This window comes from Anabas testudineus, chromosome 10 (assembly GCF_900324465.2).
Source record: "Anabas testudineus chromosome 10, fAnaTes1.2, whole genome shotgun sequence".
Lineage (NCBI taxonomy): Eukaryota > Metazoa > Chordata > Actinopteri > Anabantiformes > Anabantidae > Anabas > Anabas testudineus.
The window spans coordinates 20,720,974-20,743,387 of NC_046619.1; the positions used below are offsets into that span (position 1 = coordinate 20,720,974).

At 39.6% G+C, this 22,414-nt stretch overlaps 1 protein-coding gene across 1 annotated transcript in view; it reads right to left on the bottom strand.

The window, feature by feature from the left end:
* Positions 1-4,116: 4,116 nt before the first annotated feature.
* The window catches only part of ankrd50 (ankyrin repeat domain 50), a 32,165-nt gene continuing 13,867 nt past the window's right edge, over positions 4,117-22,414 (bottom strand). Inside the window, exons 4-5 of the mRNA XM_026357698.1 lie at positions 6,283-9,821; positions 4,117-5,841 (exon numbers count right to left, since the gene is read on the bottom strand). Of these exons, the coding sequence (XP_026213483.1) occupies positions 6,286-9,821 (3,536 nt within the window). The 3' untranslated portion in view covers positions 4,117-5,841; positions 6,283-6,285. The remainder of the gene's footprint in view (positions 5,842-6,282; positions 9,822-22,414) is intronic.

The window sequence follows — 22,414 nt, forward strand, 5'->3', positions numbered from 1 at the left end:
AGAGCGGAGGCTGCTTTCAAAGGTGCCTGTTTTAAAGCACAGGCTTTTTTCCAAATTTTGAATTCACCTTTTCAGGTAAAGCTACATGCCAACAGATAGTAAGGTATAATTATATATATTTTATATATATATATACATATACTCTTTGAAATTCTTCCTTTTGTTAAATTTGAATTCATGAATGTACGTTGAGGCCTCTTGATAGAAATGTGGGCTGTATATAAAGACATATGAGCTCTGTTAAGGTCTGTTAAGCTACAGTACATTTTAAATGGCCTCACTTTCTGAAAAGGCTATGAATACCCCTGTCCCCACCTGCTGTACTACACCTACACAAAAACAGACTAGAATAGCCTTGTTCAGTTCTAAAGCTCTGTATTTGAACTCTTAGCAATACACCGCTCAAAAAACGTCTGAAACCAACTTTGTCATTTCATATTGGTGGCATTGTAAAATAAATAAATAAGATTTGTTCTCCCCTAAAGCAGAATGTGATCATAATGTATCTACAGAAGTTGATAGGTTTTTCACTGCTGCTGCTACCTCAGAAGTCTCAGAGATTCCTGGTTTTCAACATTAATCTGAAGGATGTTAGAACAATTGAATCGTTTGAATTAACTTGAAAAATCTGCATGAGGATTCTTAATATACTTTGGTTTTACCAGGTTTGGAAAATCATCTTAACTACTACCACACCAGATGTTGGCAACTAATAGATAATGGTAAATGCTAAAATGCAGAATAATTTACTGAGTAATATCATTAAACTGGTATCATGCTACCATAAGGTAGCACAAAATTCAAGGCTGTTTCAAGTTCTCACTGGTCACAATAAAAATGGTCTCACTTCAAGGTGAGCTGCTACTTACAGTTTGTTAAGGGCTTTGAGGTGTGGTCAACAAGTTTTACTTGACTGAATAAATTGTAGGTAGAAATGGCATATCTAAATAAGTGGAAACTGACAAAGCCCTGCCCTACCCAACCCTGACCCTACCCTCTGAATCATGTAAAAACGACATAGCACTTAGTAAATGTGGCAGTGAATGCATTGAAAGCTTCTCTCAAGGTCAATTGACCTCAAGCTACAACATGAATTTCCATTAAAAGTACTTAAATTGCAGTCATTTCCTCCTCTGAATTGTCATGTAATTGCTGTGAATTTAGGGGAAAAACACATTTTTTCAGCTCACATTTTAAACTATGCTCCTACACTGGCAACTACACTCAATCTAATAGCAAACCTGGTATGAAGAGGGGCCCTGCATGGCTGCACTTGTCTCACTATTAAAATGGTTGGTCAGATTTTAATACCCATTTCTAATATTTCTCCACAAGCCCACTACTTGGCTGCCTCTACACCAAATCACTTCTGTCACTCTTTTTAAGAAGTTGACCATTGCTTGTGCAGATCTTGCTTGTGTATTTATAATTAGGTTGGTGCACGTCTTCTGCAATGTCACAACATGTTTCCCGTCCATTTTTCTGAGTTCCATTATTTTTTTGCAAAGATCTTGTGTTGATGATGGGAGAGTCGGATGGCTGTGCAAAGTCTTCTCCAGCACATACTAAAGATTCTCAGTTTGGTTAAGGTCTGAACTGTGGTGCACAATCCATGTGTGAAAATGATGTCATGCTTCCTGAACCACTCTTTTACAGTTTAAGTCTTTTGAATCCTGATATTGTCATCTTTGAATATGCCTGTGCCATCAGGAAAGAAAAAATAAATTGATGGAATAACCTGGTCCTAAGGTAGGTAGGTAGTCAGCTGACCTCATTCTTTAGACACATAACGTTGCTGAACCTAGATCTGACCAACTGCAGCAACCCCAGATCATAGCACTGCCCCCACAGGCTTGTACAGTAGACACTAGACATGATGGGTGCATCACTTCACCCTCCTCTCTTCTTACCCTGATGCTCCCATCACTCTGGAACAGGGTAGATCTGGACTCATCAGACCACATGACCTTTTTCCATTGGACAGTTCTTAAGCCAGTTGTAGTAGTTTCATCAATGTCCTTAGATGTTTTCATTGCTTGATTCATGCCAATAATTTTTTTATACCACAAGATGTGTCTTCTGAAATGGTTGTTTAAGAAATGAGTAGCTCCTCGCTGCATCAGTTAGAATTAAATAACTTGTTGCCAGCTGAAAAATAATCATCCATGCAGTAATTATCAGATAGGAGGCTCTTACCTATTTGCTTAGTTAAATCCAGGCGGTGACTTCTTTTGTGGAGGGGAACTGTATCTTCTAATCTTCAGATGTTATGTTGTCAGTTACAAAAATCTACCAGATTGACTTGTCTAATGTTTTGTATATTTTGTGTAATGGTTACTTGATAACATGGAATTGAAACTGTTATGTTTCCTCTCTGCAGTTATGCCGTACAAACGGGGATGTGATCAACAACATAAACTGGGAAGAAGAACCTTGACATCTCCAGAGGTTTTCTGAGTATGTTAAGTGCATAGTTACGTGATTCAAGATGCACTTAAAATGCATATGTTTGTCAGTTTTGGCCCACTGAGCCTGCATTTTCTTTTTTTAAAAACCACACTGTCCAGGTGTCACAGTGTACATGTGTACAGAGCATGTCAAAAGATTAATGAATCTCATTACATCTGCACTGTGATTAACCATACTGAAACACAACAGATTCAATATGAGGATAGAAGTGAGACATCAGCAAAGCCAAACTGCAAAGAAATTCTCTTCAAAGTTTGGACTTTTTGAAGTTCCCGAGGACACAAGAATCAATAAAAGTTTTTTGATTCGATAATTACCTCGAGCCAGCTGAGAGTCATGTTTGCAGCTCTCAGTTCAGCAGAACTAAAGACCAACTGATTGTACTCTGTGGTTTCCGTCTCCATGTGCAAAAAGTTGCTCATCAGAGAAAAGTGGTTTTCTGGAATTAAAACCTGTATGCACATGGCTGTTGATGGCACATAGATGGAAGACCACTAGATTAAAAATAGCTTCTGGAATGAGTAGGACACAACCATCGCCATGTCGTGTATGTCGTGTGAAAGCTTGTTAGCACAGTATCCAAAACAAGGGCATGAGTGGAGAAGAACCAGATGTGGCTTTCCACAGATGGTGCACAAGGAGAACCTTCAAGCTTGGACAGTGCATACTACATGACATCAGTACCAGATGGTTTATTCATTAACACCCACCCTCTCAAAACATATAGAAAACACAGTGCTAGAGGGCCAAAAGTCTGAAAGTACAGAGAGGCCCATTGTTTTATGAGCATTTGGGTAATGTCAGTCAAGCCTAACATCACTGTAACATCTTGTTCCACCCTCACTTAGTGTGACAAAAGCTAAAATGCCCTTCCTTTAGGTAAATGCATTTAAAACACAACTGGTTAGTGATGATGTTGTTCAGATAGATAATTCAACTAACTCGGGGAATAGACAATTCTTAAGTGCCATCTTTTTAAGATTCTTAACATATTGCCATCTCTGTATTTAATCTCCCTTGCAGTTCCTGTTTGACTTAGATGAACTGAGTGAACTGGAAAGAAGGGGGGTAGCGATAGCACTTGGCACGCTTTCCTGTTCCACTTCAGCATGATCCATGTGTTGTGATGCCTGCAGTGTCCTGGTTTGGCCCTCCACTATGACAAATAGTGAAGTATGTATTAACAGCATTGTGAGTGGTTGTGCAGCCTTGCTAGAGGGAAAACACTTCAGTAAATAAGAGGCCTCTATATTTGAAAGAAAACAAGAGATAGAAATGGATATCTACAGAAAAAAATAATCACTCTCTGCAGGTTTGTCTATAGTTCTCAATCACTTTTTTTGTTTTTTGCAGACTAGTTTATCATCCATCTTCAAATGCAGACATTTTTCACAGTTAATGGAGCATCAGTGCTAACACAAGCAGACATATCAAACTGTTGTGAATTCCAAAAGCTTTAGCACTTTAACTAAGAGACTAAAAATGACAAATAGTTATAATTTTATACGTATTAAATGTCTTCTGTCTTCATAAAAAAAAAGGATTGGACTGTAATAACAGATTATTCCGTTCCTCAGCTTTGTTTATGTCATGCCCTCTTTAAGTGAATAAATTGGCAAAATATTTCATTTTCAGCATTAAAGCAAATATGTTTATTAAGCACTTTAATATACATCAGAAAATTCCACTTCATATGATACAGGAATTCTTTTAAATGAAATGAATGTACATGGTAAGCTATTTACAATCCAATCACTGACAGTCAAATCAAAGATGACAGACAAAACACAGTCAAGACAAACAAGATAACTGCCTAATAAGACTATACAGTATGTTTTCCAACACTGTTTCTAGACCCAGTCCTGACTTGAATCCTTCTATTGACCCTTCATGGCATACTTTTGAGCTACTGTAGTACTGAAGAGCTGAGAGCTTTCACTAGGGCTTGTAAGTGATGTGCATGCAATAGGTTTGTACTCCCTCCCCAATCCTACTTGTTGGTGAAAAATAGCTCACTGTTAACATTATGAAAAGCCTGAAAAAATGAAACAGCCTGTAAACGCTAACACAGCTCCACGTAGTTCATGAGAAACAGATGTTTCAGTTCCCTCAGTGTCAGTGAAGCACCCCCTCCCCTCCATCTCCTGTGGGGTTAAGTCTTGTTGAAGTGATATTCAGCTTCTCACCGAGGGGAGGTGGGGCAGAGTATGTTGTTTCAACTTTGGCTTTACAACTCTGCATTTCAAACAATATCACTGGCAGCTACGAATTTTATTAATGACTGAAAATTCTTTTTGAGCCATTTCGTGTCATGCCCCTGAAAAATCCAGCAAGAATTACTGAAAATTAACCACATGATAGTAAGGAAACAAAGCTTGGATTTTGTTTCTTGCATTGCAGTAGGTAATACACGTAACTCTGCAGGAAATGCATTTTTTTTAAAGTCACTGTTTTCACTTTAAATTGCTGCGTTTAGCACCAGACTTATGCTGACGGTACACAATGAGTTATTTAAATATTTATGCACACACAAAACATAACACACAAACAACTGAAAAAATCCCATAGGGACAAAATTCCTTTTTTTTTTTTTTTACATTTTCATTGAACCTCCCTCTGTCATAGATATTTGTAATACACAAATGCACAAAGCCAACAAATTGGTAGTCCAAAATAAATGCAGGCAACGTTTGAACACAGCACCATGGTAGATCATAATGCAACACAAAATGCAGCAAAAGTGGCTTTTTTTTCCAAAAATAAATATGCTTGTACTACACTTGTGAAGTAAACTGCCATAGCTATTAACATATTACACACAACATAGGTTTTGCACATTAATCAAGGTTCACACAGATTATTTGGGGTCTCTAGAAAGGCAGACTATCAATGCGCTTAAATTTATACCATGGCATCAGTTACTGTTATGTCCTCTGATTTGTGACAATGTTCTCAGTGGTACATTGCTGTCAGTGTGGAAAAAGTAGACAGAACAAATATAAAATAAAAAAAGCATTGGTATGTTTCTCTCAAACAATTACTTTGATAAAACATGGATGGGCTACAAAGTGAATAGAACAAATGAATGTCTGTCATTTAACTTGTTTAAAAGTGCATACACTGTTTATTAAATAGCATTACATTAACATTAAATTAAAATGATATTTTGCATGAATACATGAAAAAGGCTGTAACAGATGTAGGCACATCGAAGTATCAGTTCACATAAGCCGTAGGCAGCAATAATAATCTTCCCTAGGTATTATTTGAGGTCTCCCACTGACAAAAAAATTGGTATTTTTAATGCAGATGAAAACAGTTGCTTTGGCACATTCCCTCCATCGTTTGCATGACGAATGACATTCAAGACATCTGAAACAATACAGGAATGATCTGGGTTAATGATTTGTTTGGGAAGACAAAGTCTGCTTATCTGGATAGAAGGATTATTCATGCAAGTCTGTTTAAATCCAACTCATGATGCTTCTGTTGAGTGCAATTGAGTAATAACTAAAGGTTTATTTGCCTTTGTTTTGTCACTGTAAACGAAAAGACAACCGACAGTATTAAAATGTGCTGCCACCCCGGCCTAGATGTCAACTTTTAACATCATTGCTAACACAAGAGTTTCAGTCCCAGTCAGTCTGTCTTGAATTTAGGAGGATTTAGTACTTACAAGACTAAAATTAAATATCAGTATAACTTCAGACATCTGAAATGTAAATGTAAAGTCTAGCCAACATATTACAACGTGCTGCCAACTTGACCTTTATGTCAACTTAATAACTTATTATTTTGAAAGGTATCTCTTACCAGCTATAATGGAGTCTCCTTTTTGTAGTTAAACCCAGGGTCTGACCCTTCAATCTGTAGTTTCAGGGCTTGTTTAAGGCTTAGCTCGGTTTCCCCGATGGGATAGTTCTCCAGAACATCTTGGTGGCCTCTGTTGTGTACAGTTCGAGGAACCGATACCCTACCCAGGAAAACCTGATTACCCTGTAGATGATAGTTGGGGTTGGTCATGATACCATTCCTTTTCTTGTCAGAACAGCTCTGCTGCTGGATAAAGAATTGATCTTGGCCTTGTCCCCTGTCCTGCTGAATTGAACCACCAATCGTGATCTTACAATGTGGGTCCTTCACTGCAATGTTTGCTACAGATTTGTTGAGGGCAATTCTCTTGTCAAACTGTGTCATCTCATACTCTAGAACCTGTCCTTGGGTTGATCCGCTGTTCTTGATTTTTTTCTTATCACCACCTTTACCATTTGATGTACCATTTCCTGTCTTACTTCCCTTTGTTGACTTGAGACCAGGTTTTAATTGAGACCAGTCATAGTCATTGGATGGAGACGACGGCTGCTGACCAATGGACTTAGTTGTGGAGGAAGGGGACACAATAGACTGTCTGCTCCGGCTACGAGGCAGTGAGTGCTGCTGGATTTGTTCTGTGAATGTCAATCCATGAAAACTATCAATTGGCACAGTCTGTGCTGTGGCTGTAGACGATGTGGTTCTCAAGGAGGAGTTCTTTGAACTCTTGAGGGAATTATTTGACAACGAGGATTTCTGTCTATCTACAGTGGAATCCGGAGATTCCGAAGGCGAACTGAAAGCATGGACAGGGCCATTGGGTAAACCACGCCCGGATGACTGCATATCTCCTGCCCCAGTGCTGCCAGAACTACTTGATTTAATGGTGAGGGACTGCATTTTACCACTCACAGCCAATGGTGTTTTTTCTTCCAAGGTATGTACAGGAGAGGGATTGCATCCATTTAGAGTTGTGGCCCCATATTTTTCCAAAAGTTTTATGATCATAGAATGGCCACCTTTTGCTGCAACTCTCATTGCTGTGCGTCCAAACTGATCAGCGTGGTTGGGGTCAGCACCATTTTCAAGAAGTATTTGCACAACATCAATGTGACCCTCTTGTGCAGCTATGCCTAGTGCTGTTGCTCCCTGGTTGCATGTGTGATCCACATGTGTACCATTCTCTATCAAAAACTGCACAACTTTTGTGTGACCTTGCCATGCAGCAGACTGGAGGGCAGATCGCTTCTCATTGTCACAGGCATTCACATCAGCATGATAGTTAATCAGCAGCCTTACCATTTCAATATGCCCTTGCCAGCAGGACACGTGAAGAGCTGTTCTGCCTTCAGTGTCACAAGCTTCCACATTGGCTCCATTTTCAAGGAAATACTCTGTCATGGCTAGCTGATTTTCAAGTGCCAATATGTAGAGTGTTGGGCGTCCATCTGCATCTTTGTAATCTATATCAGCACCATGGCTCAGCAGCAGTTCAACAATATCCCTGTGGCCTTCTAGTGCCGCCACCCGGAGTGCATTCCTCCCATCATATCCCCTCTGATCAATGCATGACTTGTTTTCCAGAAGAATTTGCACACAGTCATAATGTCCTTCTTGTGCTGCTAATATCAGCGGTATTCTACCATCATTATCTACCTCTGTACAACGAGCACCTTGCTCAATAAGAGCATAGCACACTTGACGGTGACCCTCAAATGATGCCATGTGTAACGGGGTCCAGCCTGCATCATCCCTGTGATTCTCATCAAGACCTCTGTCCAGCAGAGTTCTGACCACTTCCACGTTACCCTGAGCAGATGCTATGCTCAGCACAGTCCTTCCCTCGCTGTCGATGCTATCGACAGCAGCCCCCCAAAAAAGTAATGTGTTGACAACAGAAGCATGGCCCATTGATGCAGCCGCAAGAAGAGGGGTGCGACCATTGTTGTCCGTGTGATCCACATCGGCACCACCTTCCAAAAGCAGATCAACTACATCAACATGTCCTTCATAGCCAGCCACAAGGAGTGGTGTCATGCAGTCTTTGTCACAGTGGTCAACCTCGGCTCCCCTGTCAATCAGAAGGCTCACAACAGAAGCATGGCCTTTACTTGCCGGAATACAAAGAGCAGCTACTGAGAGTGCAGTTCTCCCATCCACATCTTCATGATTAACTTCAGCCCCGTGGTCCAATAGGTGCTCAACAATCTCTCTATGTCCCATGTAGGCTGCAGCAATGAGAGCTGTTCTTCCTTCATTGTCTGCTTTGTTGACCTCTGCCCCATGCTGAAGAAGGTTCAACACTATGTCTTCATGCCCCCCCCAAGCTGCAGCTCTTAAAGCAGTTCTACCATCAGCATCAGCACAGTCAACTTTGGCACCGGCATAAAGAAGCGCAGATACAACCTCTGAATGTCCACCCCAAGCTGCTGAGCGCAGGGCTGTCCATCCATCATGATCTGTGTGGTTTATATTGGCCTCACAGCCAATTAGGCAATTAACCACTTTGGTATGGCCCTGCCTTGCAGCAAGAGTAAGTGTTGTTTGTCCATGGTTGTCTTCTAACTCCATATTTGCTCCTCTAGATATGAGCAAGTTGACCACATCAAGGTTTCCACTGTATGCAGCATTGGCCAGCAAAGTTCTGCCACTGGAATCATACTGGTTCACGGATGCCCCATTGTCAAGCAATGTCCGTATTGAGTCCTCTCTCTCCAGGGCCTGTTGTACAATACATGAAGCATGATCATCCTCATTGTTAACATGAGCTCCAGCCTTGACCAGAAGTTGCAAAACTTCCTGTTCTCTTGGTATGGAAGTCGTCAGAGAGTCTTTAGCAGGAGTTCCATTCCAAACCATCCAAAGGGCCAGATTAAATGGCTCAATCTGCAGATTGGAATTGACAAGATGAAGTGCGAATTCTTGCACTTCAAGTGGTTTGAGTTGCTTTGCCCGGCAGGTGTAACTCATTGCCAACATCCTATGTCCCTCTGCTGCATTGCACAAGTACTTCTGGGTGCAGTGCTTAACATCCAGTAACCACTCTGCAAAACTGTAGTGAAAAAGAATTTTACTATTTCCAAGGCCGTCAACCAACAACTTGGAGAGAATGTCCATCTTTTTCTGAAATTCTTCCATAGTCATCGTCATGTTTTTAGTCCAGACTGCATGGTACAGTTGCTTTATTGTAAGTGGCCTGCAGGTTGCTAGGATTACATTAAGAATGGGCTGAACTTTGGCAAATTGTTTCCTGACAAACAGTCTCTGGCAGAGCCACAGGTAGAGGCCATTGAGAGTTCCAGGGATGTCACGGATCTCGCGGAGCATGATAAAGTTATCCACTACGCCATCCAGCACGCGCTCCAGGTAGAGGAAGCAGCCGCTGCTTTTGATGTGGAGTTGGTTAAGCATCTCTGCTGTCTCCTTGGTAAGGTGCTGCCTAAGGGCTTCTTCCTGGTCCAGCCTGTGGAGAATGTACTGTTGCACATCCTTGACAATGTAGGCCTTGCGCAGATCATCAAGGCTGATTTTGCGGAATCCTGAAAGAAAAGAAATGGATTTTATATGAGCTGAGAAACATATTCATATGTAATGCAGACTGAAAGTAAAAGGTGCACGTTGAGTCATTTTGTGAAGTCTGACCTTGAGAGTATTTGTCCATGGATATTGTGTATATGAATCTTAGAATAATTAGGTTAACCTTTAATTTCCCATGGCACAGGATAATTAATTGTACAGCCATGTTGCTATAGAAACAAAACTTTTCAGAGGAATTTAATGCATAACCCCTCTGGATGCTGGAGACAGTCATGATCAACAGGAGTTCCGTTTAGCCCATAAACAGCAAAGAAAAAAAAATCATGGCAATTGGTGCCCTATATTGTGTTTGAAGCAGAAGCTACCTGTATATGTGTTCCTGACGATAAAAATTGATTATTTCAGTGTAAGCACAACTGAATTCATAACTAAAGTACATAAAAATGTTTGTACGGCTACAGACAAATGTACTCAAAAGAGAAACTTAAAAAGGTGTGCTACATCTAGCAGCAGCCTTAAAGAACTATACAGTATTTACAAAAAAGAATACCGTATCCCCTAACCTCCACTCCTCCCCAAAAAGATCATTTTGTTCCACACTGAACCAATTTAACTCATCAATTAACTCTTCCATTGGCTGTACAGGTTATTAGCACTTAATCAGCAGGAGGAAATCTGTGTTAGGGGCTGAGGATGTACGATAATCAAAATGGGGGAGAACAAGGGAGACATTTTCATGCTTCTAGAACATCAATAGCTTGTAAGACATGTCTCCAGTCTGCCTCACTTATTATCCTGTTGCATGCTCACTGCACAGACCTTTAGAAATCATTCTGGAAAAAAGAAAATGATTACAGTGGGTTCTTCCCCCCATTCATGTAAATTCCTTTCTGATATGTGGATAATGGCCTAGGCTAATGGGAATATAGTGAACTTCCATCTATGTTTAAATGGTGTGTTTGTGTAACCTTCAACCCAAAGGATTTTTACATACTTTTATTTACAGTTCCCATGGTTCCCTGGCTTATGGGGACAGGGAAAAATACCACCAGAGGCTCTGTTAATGTTATTCACCTACAATATTTTACAATGAAAAATAAAATGACTCCATCTACAGGAAGTAGATGCAGCAGTTATGTTTTGTTGCCGATGCACTTGTATGCCAGGCAGAATATGTTGCCATTAACATGAATATTTCTAAAATAACAGCAAATGAGGTAGTTTTAGACATCACGTCACTGACTCAAACATTCTATTCAAAGGTTCAAAACAAAGTTCTGCTTCAGCCCTTTCAACGTTAATAGTGAAATGTGATTGCTTTGATTATATGACACAACTTTTCCCTTTACATTACATGAATCAGACCCTGTCCTCATGCCTTAGGCAGTGTGATGTTCATCTGACTGCAATCGAGTGGGTGGAAAGGGATGTGAAATCCAAGGCCAACAGCTGGATGCCAGTAATAATCCTGATGAGTTTAACAAGAGTTCCCAGGCAGGTGTTGACAATTTGGACAATAGATCTTGGTAAACAGGAGCAGTGGTGGATTTTCTCTATGTGTTTGTTTAAGATAAGCACCCTCACACTAACAACAAAGACCTCCTTACGCTTACCCTGCCTTTTCCTTGTACCTTGTAAGTCTGCCAAATGACTAAATGTAAATGTCCAATGCAAAAAGATTGGAAGAAGGTCATGTGGTCTGATGAGTCTTGATTTACCCTAGTCCAGAGTGTGAGGTGAGGTGATGCACCCATCATGCCTAGTGCCTACCGTACAAGCCTGTAGGGGCAGTGCTATGATCGGGGGTTGCTGCATTTGCTCAGGTATAGGTTCAGCAATGTAATGTGCCCAAAGAATGAGGTCAGCTGACCAGCTACCTAAATATACTAAATGACCAGGTTATTCCATCAATTGATTTCTACAGATGTAATTTAATGTTTAACAAAAGGCAGCTGTACAAATGGTTTAAATTAATTAAGCTATAAAGTATCTCTCTCTCTATCTTATACTAGATAATTGCCCAATAATTACAGCATCTTAATTACCCTAGCCCACTAGCAGTCTGTCATAGTTTTCAGTGACTGTGCATATTTTCTACTCTTTTCTCTGGCTCCATGATCTCCTGCACTGGCTTCCACCTCAGTCTTCAATGACTCACTGACATTATAGGGCTAGATTCATGGCAAGCATACACAGCAGATTCAGGTAAGCCAATATTGGAGCACTTCTAACGTCAGGGCCTTTAAACTAAGAAAAATATTAAAGATTGTGTATATTTAAAATTGTGGCCAAAAAACCTGATTTTGACATGATACTGGAAAGAACTCTAATGGGTTATTATGAGTTTAAAGGTGGCTACCATCAGTTTTATATCCAAAGAAACAAAAACACCTAAAAGTACTACATTATCCTATCGTGCATTCCTGTCCTCGTTGTCTGTGTACCCAGTATACTTAAAGTATTAATGATCAAATTTACTATCGGAAAATTTGCTCTTTTATACTTAAAGTATACTGGGTACACAGATGACCATCAGTTACCATCAGATGATTTTCACACTTCCCCTCCTTATTTTCTCCAGAGTTTTGTTTCACTATCTCAATTTGATGGTGTTGGCCTATTTAGCCTGAAGGACTTATTAGCTGGTGTTTATGCTTCCTTATGCTTGCATTTGTATTTAACTGAAAGTTTGATCTAAAATTTTAACTTGCATTTTTGGGCTATAAGAGTACAACAGGTAACACATAATATACATTTTTTATTCTATTTTTACAGACAGACATCTGATGGTTGGTGTGATCTCCTGCCAATGTATGACTCTTTGGGACTCTGATGTCACTGACTGGTCCTCCAACCCCTTCCTAGACCCAGTCCTTCTTTGGACATTCTGGGTTTGCTCCTGCTGGGACAGGAAACCCACTAGCTGAGAAAGGGAAAGAGGCCATTAAAGGGGAAAACAAGGAGCCCAAAAAGAAAAAAATACTTCTTTTTCCAACCCGCCAGTGATTTCAGCAAAGTGTGACATTTAATATTTAGTCTCGATGAGTCTGATTTGCTCAATTCACTGAGGGACTAAGAAAAACATTGAGTATGCATTACAGCCCAATTCTGGAGATGCTACTCTATCATGAATATTTTCTTATGGGAACAAAAGAGAAATGCTTCTGTGCTGTAGTTTATGATAAACATTCCACGGTCGCTGACATGCCAATTATGAAGATACAGTGACTATGAAAACTGGAGGAGGGAGGAGGAGACAGATATTTGACTGCAGCCAGTTTGAAATAAATAAAAAGCTTTTTCAAAATCAATTTCTGTGAGCAAAAAATAAAAGAATAAACCCACCAAGAGCCTCCAGTCAGAATTTTTTTCCTTCAGTTGCTGCACATGGTGGAAGATGACCTACAATTTCCACTTTAGTCATCAGCACACATTGCTTCATAATGCTTGGATGTCAACTGTGAAGTTGTGGCATTGTGGCATTATTAATGTCCTAGTCCAGCAGATAAAGCACTAAAATAACCAAGGGGGAATTTTCATCCAACCTGTACTTGATGCTTGTGGTGTAACAGGAGCTACTATTAAGTGTTACACAAGAATGCAAGAACTCTGACTGGCTACAAATGTTCTAATTCCTTCCGAGAACCATTTGCTTTCTTTCCAAAAACAGTCATGGAGGCCTATATTTTTGCACCACTGAAAGTGGGCTACACAAAGTGAAGCTGAGTACTTTGTGTATACAGGCTATTTATGCGTTTGTGATAGGATGGTCCAGAGTTTGAACAAAAGCAACTGCTAAACATGCAACAAATAACACATTCATCAGGGTGAGGGATGCAGCTCCCGAGTACAAGCCTCTGAGCCAGCTGCTGCTCGTTACAGAACTGGATACCAGCCACAAGAGAGAGATCCTCGCATACAAAAGAGGGACTGTTTGCCTTCTAGATTAATTTTTAGATGACAAACGAGGCAGGGTGCATGTGTCGAGAAACAAGGGGTTTGAGTTCATCAACAAGGATTTCAGAATGGCAGCTTGTCAGATTCGGCACGTTCTTTGCAAGACACCATCTTAAGTCATTGGATCCATTAAGAAAACAGAAACCCAAGCCTTGCTGCCCTCTCCTCAGGCTCTCCAGTAAACCCACACTCAACAAACGTCTGTTCGACAGCTGCAGCTTTCCCGGCTCCAAAAAACATGAGAGCGCCAACCTCCTAAACACAAGTATGTGGATGAGAGTCAGTTCCAACGGTCTGCAAACAACAGTCCTTTGAAAAGTGTGCTGCCATTTAAGCTTTGAAAAATGCTGCTGAGTTCCTTGTTTGATTATATACACTCTACTTTCTACTCTAACAGAAGAGTAAAGATAACCCTTTCTATTTTATCTTGGATAAATGTGGCTTATTCACAAGTGGGGAAACAACAGAGACAAGTACTGAGAGGCTTTGAATCCAATGGGTCCCTAATTAAACTGTTGCAAGAGAAAATCATTTCAGATTAGCAGCTACATTTTATGCATGCTGTATATTTCCTGCCATTCTAAACAACTAGCAGGCGAGACACTGAAATTATTACACTTTAACAATTAATTTATGCAATGCTACAGGCAAAACACATGAAAACACTCCTGCCCAAGCACGCCTCTTGCTGAATTTCAAACGGGGATGTGAAAGGGTTTCCAGTCAAACCTGTTGTGGTGCAACTCAACAACGCTGATGAGGTGGGGGTGGGGAAACAGGAATACATTTAAAACACATACAGCAGGGTTCAGCTTTAAAAGGTACATTCTGATAAAGCTATCAAGGCTACTTGAACAACAAATAATAAATCAATCATGTAATTGTCCATGCAGAACTGTCTTCTTTTTTAAGCCCATGGAAAAAAGGGACTGTTCTTTTGCATTTAAATGACAGAAGCTCATTACGATGGTGACAACAGACTGAGTCATAAGGCTCTACACCTGGTGTGTAGGCCTTTACTCACTGTGTCACATAATGGATAGCTACTACCAGAGAGTTGCCACTATATATCACAGAACCTCTTGCAGCTGCACAGACAACTGGAAATTTCATCCAAATGGAGAAATTCCAAACTTAGAGAGCTGAAAAAGAAAAATATTTAGCCAAGAATACACAGATTAAACTGGAACACAAGAACACATAAATAATACAAAGTTGAGTCAAACAATTTCTGTAATTGGGGAAACAGTAGGGTCAGCGCAGCATAGAATCTCCTGTATTTGATACACTAGGCTAAAATTAATGCTAGATACAGAGAGTTGAAGCAACAGCTCACAACGGTTTCATCAAAAATTGAACTCTACCCCATTTATAAAGCAAGACTGATGTGCTAGACTGCATTAACTTATATCAAGTGTAAAAAAAACACTGCAAACTTAGAGCATATCTCTTAAGTGCTTAATGCATTCTATGATCCAAATTACTATAAATTACATCCAAACAGTGTCTTTTAAAAAACATGTTCTTGGTCTTCATTGTGACAGTAAGTAGATCTGGGACTGTAGCCCTATGTGGGATCAAATTTTTTCCATTTCAATTTCATTGCACTGGTTGACCTCCCAGTGACCTCATGTACCCCAACTGCCATATGTTTCCATCCACCTGCACAAAAACTACTCTAGCATGTCGGTCATCAGACGTGTTTGATTAGCCATCAAGTCAAACAAGCCATTCCCCACTATGGCCATGCAGTGCTGGAAAAGCAAGTTCCAGCTTGGAACAAACTGGAAGGATTTCACAGCAAAAAGTTCAAAAAAAAAAGGAACAGATTCACCACAGGGAAGACTGTGGCAGTTGTGGAATTAGTTACTCGCAAAGTCATCCTTAGCATCCAGGTCAAAAGGTAGCGGTGCATTTATAAAAAAAAAAAAAAGTCCATCTCCATCTAAATCCATCTTTACTGAGGCAGCCATTTGACTCCAATGTGCCAGGAATTCACCTGCATGTATTCCAACTGAAGTTAATTCGAGACTTAATTACAACACCCTTCAATTAAAGCTTTAAAGTCTAGAACCTGAAAAAAAAAAAAAAAAGAAAATTTCAAGTCTATAATAATTTGGCAGGGGCATGCCACATACCAAAGGGCATCATGTCAGAAGAAAAGAGGCCAGTCAGTTTGTCCATGTTCAAAATCATGTTACTGCAGTGCAGCAACCAAAGGTGTTGTAGATACAGACACAGCAGACCTGTAATTTGCCTGGCTGTCAGACTGCATGGTGGTAAATTACAGTATTCACTGAGGATTATGGTCTTCAGCTCATCCAAAGTGAGGCTCAACATGCAGCCTCACAGACGACAACTCATACATGAATATGGACATAAATCAGCTTGTCTGTGTAAGTCAATTTCAAGAAAGGCGAGGTAAGATAAATGTCGTCCTTGCTCTTGTTACTAAGACATATCGGCACAGAGACAATTAAAAAAGTTCTAAGAACAGAGAGGACTTTTGTTATGTTTTGGTTGTAGAAGGCATTTGTTGAATGCACACTTTGGTTTTGTCTTGAAATGTTTTGCCTGTCTGGTGAAGGTTGCTGAATTAACCAGATGTGTTGGAATTGGTTATAAAGTTCTTAAAACTACTGAAATTACTGATAATAAGGATTAGAGAATAAGGAATGCCTTGGCACTCCTTCCCCTTTCAGTACTGACAACTGTTAGTGGCAACTAATCTCTCATAAAACATATTTCATACATTCATTTTAGATTCATCTATTGTATTCGACTATACATCTAGTTGTCTAAATTATGCCGCAAAATGAAGTTTACTGGGGAGTCAGTAAGCAAAGCCATCTTTGTCTCTCTTCGGGGAGCGTTCCACAACCCAGAAGAAATAAACCGTCCTCGCTGCTTTACGACTGTGTTTGTGTTGTCAGTCGGCCAGAAGATCTTGCGGTCCCTCCAGTGAGGTCTCACTTTTTACCAAAAAGAAAGTGTACACAAAAACACACATCCAGAGAGATGTTAAGAGTTTTGTTGACCTTCATCCAGAGGAACAGCCTTGCCCTTTGGCAGATTCACCCTCGGGCCCTTAGGACAAATGGCTGCCCAGAAAGGTGGAGGAGGGTGCACACTTTAAACAGTGCTGCCCTTTTTCATTTGTGATCATTGGTGATAAATCAGTTCTGTCTCTTGGTGGGTTGAGTAAAGAAAGCTCCATTCACAGTGGACAGAGTTGAGCTGGAGCTGTGGTTCATGTCTTTCTTCAATGAGATGCAAATACAGGAAACAAAAACACAAGCCCACCCAAGAGTCACATAATTTTCTGAAGGTGGAGCTTTTATTATACTATAGCCGTGGAATTTCTAATGATATGTACTGTGAAAGTATGCAAGCAGGCCTACATATTACTTTTGGGTAAAAGGTATGTGTCATCTTAGGGAGCAAAAAGAGCAAACACTGCATCAAAGTAGCTCACAGGATGAGTGTATTCTTAAAGTGGACACCATCCTGTAATATTTCCCAGTATGAGGTAGGAATATACTATAACCACTTTAATTACAGCTGTGATTCATAACTCAGAGGTGGGTTTATGTATGGCTTTATGTCGCCATTTTCCAGGTTTCTGGCTGGTAGATCTCCTTTACTCTTGCCAAATGTCCATTGTGACAAACTAGACCAACTAAAAGTAGTACTGGGAAAAGAATCAAAAGAATAATGTATTTTATGACATTGAAAATTAATCTAATTGAAATTGCTGTAACATTGCAAAGCAGGAATGTGGTTGTTTAAGGGGAGCCATTACTTTTCATGGCTCCAGTGGCACCATGATATTATATTATTAGGAGTACTGGCACTGTAGTTGACAAATCTGTGCCTTCTCCATCTTCCTCATCCCCTGCTCATATTGGCTTTTCACTCAAAATCCTAAGTACAGCACAACGTTTTGTGTTAAGTTTCCTTTAAACTGGGTTGTAACTGTATTTGCAGGTAACTCAAGATGCTTCCAAACAGGGGGAGACAATATAAAATACTCTGCTTATTCTGATAATCACAGATCTTAACACTTGAATTTAATCTCTCTAATGCTCTGATTGCATAAAAGTCTGTACAAAAACCAAGATAAACACAACAATGCTGCTTTAAAGATCTCATTATGAAAAGCATTTATATCCTAACATTTGACACACTATGCTTGAAAGGTAAATGAGCTCTAACTACATAATATGATTTCATGAGTTTCATACTGACTTCAGATTCAGTAAACTTCAATTCTAAACTCAGCTATGTAGCTGTGACCTAACATAACTTACTGACTGACTGTCAAACAAAGAAAGCCAAGTCATGTTCTACTTCTGTACTTCAATGCTATTCTTCATATAAGACAGGATTTGAGGCTAAATACAGACATACTCAGCAAAGCACAAGAAATATAAGCGAAGTATAGTTTAGTATAGTTTTGTTATGCACAATTCCTTAAAAACACATTTTAAAGCAAAAGTGCTGTGAAAAGTTTCTGTGACCTAATCATCATCATCATCATCGAACAGCCTGAGAACCATGTGGACATTCACTTCAAGAGCGTTTTGAGCTTTTTGTAAGTGATCCATCAATTATTTCTGCTTGTAGTGTTCCTATTTATTTTAATGACTAATGCCTGAAGTGCTCGGCCAAACACTGCAGTATTTGGGAGGGTTGGTCTTGTACTACCACTAGTTGACTCTAATTAAAGTTGCATATTGTATTTTAAGACTACATAGTAATATTCTATTTAAACCAGAGAGAGACCTACCCCTTGAAAGATGTCTTCACATACTTGCTATTTGACAAACAGTGACTGTGACAAGTGTGCACACTAGACAATATAGGGCAGATGGTAGGCATTACAGTTCAGTGATGCTACACATGATAACAAGATCATACACTAGGCTGGATCAAATGCTAAGAGGTTTTATGATTACAGTGAGACTATAATTATTTTTAATGAAAGTCAAAGTAAAATTTCTGAAAGCTACTCACAGAAACAAAGGAGCATCTTCCCAGTAAATCATAATTCTGCTTAATAAAACTGTGCATTATGTAGGTTTCATTTGAATTTGAGAAGTCTGCACATAGCAAGTTGTCTTATTTTAATAATTATCTTTATCAGTCTTGTACAAGTTTAAAAAATACTGTTAAAAAAATACATGTATGACAGGCTGTTTCTATTTAAACACACCTCCCCCTCCCTGTTTCCCACCTCCACTCCACCCTCTCTTCTACTTTTCCCTTGCTCTCCCTTCTGCCAGAGGCCTTGTTAAATTGGCACAGATTCTACCCTGCTCCCAACCAAAATCGCTGCCTAAGTGTTTCCACTCTGCTACTCCTATCATGGCCTTACAGTAGCACACACACAGAGAGGGGGTAAGCAAGGCAAAAAGTACGTTTCTCTCCATAAGTCTGCGTCACTTTTATCATTCTAATTGTAATTGTATACAATATATTTATAAAGCACTTTTCAAAAACACTTTAAAATGCTTTACATAGCAAAGTCCAAATACAACAACTTAGCATAATATATTAGTTAATCAAATAAAAACCCATCAATCAATTAATCAATACCTTGACAAAAAACAATTTAATTAAAAAATGGGTAAAAACTGAAAGCCGACTAATACAGAGATAATGTGCAATTGTGTTTCTGAATCTGTGAAGAACTGAGCAGCTGTGTTTTGGAATAACTGCAGGCAAAGGTTGTGTTTGGCTTTACCCTGAATACAGTGAATTAGTCAATATGCAGTTATGTAAACTGGCATATGAACTTCTCAAGGCCAAAACGAGGACCTGATTGTTGCTTATCAGCTGGAGGACGCATGATTAGACAAAGCTTGTGCCTTGTTTGTAGAAGAGTTTCTTGCCGAAGGTTTCTTGCTGCTGCTCTCTGTTGAGTACTTTGGAAGACTGTTCTGACGAGATCACATGGTCTTTGAATGACTAAATAGAATTTAATCATTTAGTCATCACATCTAGCATTTGATTTCTTAAAAAATACACGAATATGACTGATATACTTTATTAATCCCCTTGGAGAAATTGTCATTATGTCCTTGTGGATTCATGTAAAGAATTTTAGGGAGACATGGATGAAGCTGTGGGGAACACCACAGCAAATAGCCTACGGCTTCACCAATAAATTACTGATTAAGTTCCATTTGTCAAGTACAATTTAAATCAGACTAAAATAGTATTCCTAAGGTCAATCCATTTAAATCAGTTGTAGGGTCAGTTGTAGGTTTCATAAAATATGTGTAAGCGTCTCTGCATTAAAATTAGAAAGAACATCTAATTGACAGAACTAGCGGAGGGTTAAGACAGTGGATGAAGTAGTGTGCTTGATTCATAGCCACATGCTAACTTGTGTTCCTTCTACTTTTGGTAATCACCTTTGTCTAGGTAGCTGCCAGCTCACTGAAGAGTAAATTAATCCCGATCGCAAACAGAACAGAATTTATCCAGGCAATGGTGAAACTCCCAGCAAGCAACTTTTTGCAGGAAAGGACTTGTATCTACCTCTGACTTTAAAGCGGCAACCTGCCTGACAGGTTATCACATTTTATTTTATGGATAATGGGCGTGCAGGAAATTTCTTCCCACCTTGAATGGGCAGCAAGGATTACCCCATATAGACACAATGTAGAGCAGATGAGGCCAGACAGTGAGAATACACCAACCAAAGAAGTACAATATCAACTCATTTTAGTGCACTAAAAAATATCACATGAAAACCGGGACTTAATCAAAGTGAGCAATCATGTAATGTGAGTCAGACCGGCAGATATTCAGAAAAATTCTTGTACTGCTACTCACAAACAGAACAGTCTTTGTTTTTGAGCCATTAGCCAAGCGGATGCGAGTGAGGCATTCTGCTGCAGAAGTCAGAATGCCTCCTTCTTCCTGCTCAGTCTCAGAGGTGCTGAAAACTTCCCAAAGCACATTCCACTCTGAGACAGACACAAGGAATAACAGTTGAGCAAGGAAAGAGGAATTTAGAGTTTTGCTCTTGGGGAAAAAGTCATTCATTAAAGAAAGGAAATACTCTGATGCTCACCGTGTCAGTCTTCAGTGATATAGAAGTCAATATACAGTCAAATGTGCCAAAGGTAAAAAATATTCACTTTCACTCTACAGATGAAGCCTTTTAGAACTCCTAACCGCATTGGAGCTGGTCCTGCAGCTTTTCTGCAAAATGACCTTATGGTTAAAGGTCGTCCTTCAAACTTAATCAACAATATATTCATAAAACCACAAAGTTCCCACCACCACACACAAGAGTTTACTGATAAACCCACACAACCTCCACCCCAGACAAAATAGGCTGCTCATATAAAATAGGGCTTAGCTCTGTGTAGAGCATGAAAGAGGAGACTTTTGGCATGTCACAGCCACCTCTGACTTGTAAACAATACGGACAGTATTTTTAGGGGCCTCAATTTAACACACTAAAGTCATTTGGTCTATTTTAGGTTAGGTGCTGCATGAATAAGGAGCATTAATACTGCTGTATTAATAATAAAGTGCACAAGTAAACACAGGACACTTTAAATAGGAGGGTTTGTTTGAGAGCAGTATGTGTGAGGGACAGTAAGCCAAACAATGCAGAGCAATTTCCTGAATTGAACTAAAAGCAGAAGTCTTACTGTAGACAAAACAAAGACTGCTAAAAGCATTAGACAAGGAGAGAGGCCAAGGCGTATGGTTCTGTAGGAGCACTTCAATGCCCAAAGTCAATATAATCAAATAACAATAATTTAGCTTAAGTTTTAAATCTAGAACAGCATGTTCACCCAAAAAAAAGTGAAAGAACAGGAAAACAAAATCACACATGTCCTTCGCTGCTTTTAAATAGCGACACTGGGTGCGTTTGGATCCGTTTTTCTGTTCAAAAGGAGACTCGTTTTTGAAAACCAATTGCTGGGCAATTGGAATAAGAGCTCAACAAAAGCTTGGCCATCATCAAAGGGGCAGTAAAAAGGGAAAGAGATGAGAGCTGGACCAAAAAAACAGAAAGAAAGAAGATAACTGCTGTTTATCAGATTGTTCCAAGATGAGATTCCTTTCAAACCATATCAAAAACAAAAAGAACAGACAGCTCTTCAGCTACAAACATGAGGGGAAAACGCAAATAGGCAATCACAGAACTCCATGAGATTCTCTGAAGTTTAAGATAAAATTTTCCCATTCACATTTGCATCTGTAGCTTATATGGACTCCCTGACTGTTGAAATCTATGTTTTGAGTCAGACAGGAAACAACACAAACATATGTAATAAACCAGATAATATGATTTAATGCAAATTGCTGCTGAAAGAAAATCAAATATAAAACTTCTTCTTTGTCGGTGAACTTGAATTTTTGTGCTGTGGGGATGCTTTATACTACACTCTGATACCAATCCAGAGTCTAATCTAGCATGGGCACCTACACAGGAGCTTTGATGTTCGAAGAAAGCGTGGGTGGGCATGTCTTTGCGATTATAAAGTGGGCAGCTTGCAGCACAGTTGGTCCGTTGAATTAAACACATGACGCCCATAAAAGACTCAAAGTGAATTCTGGTGTCCTAAAACTCTACCCCCATCCTCCTCAACCTCCTGCTCCTGTCAAC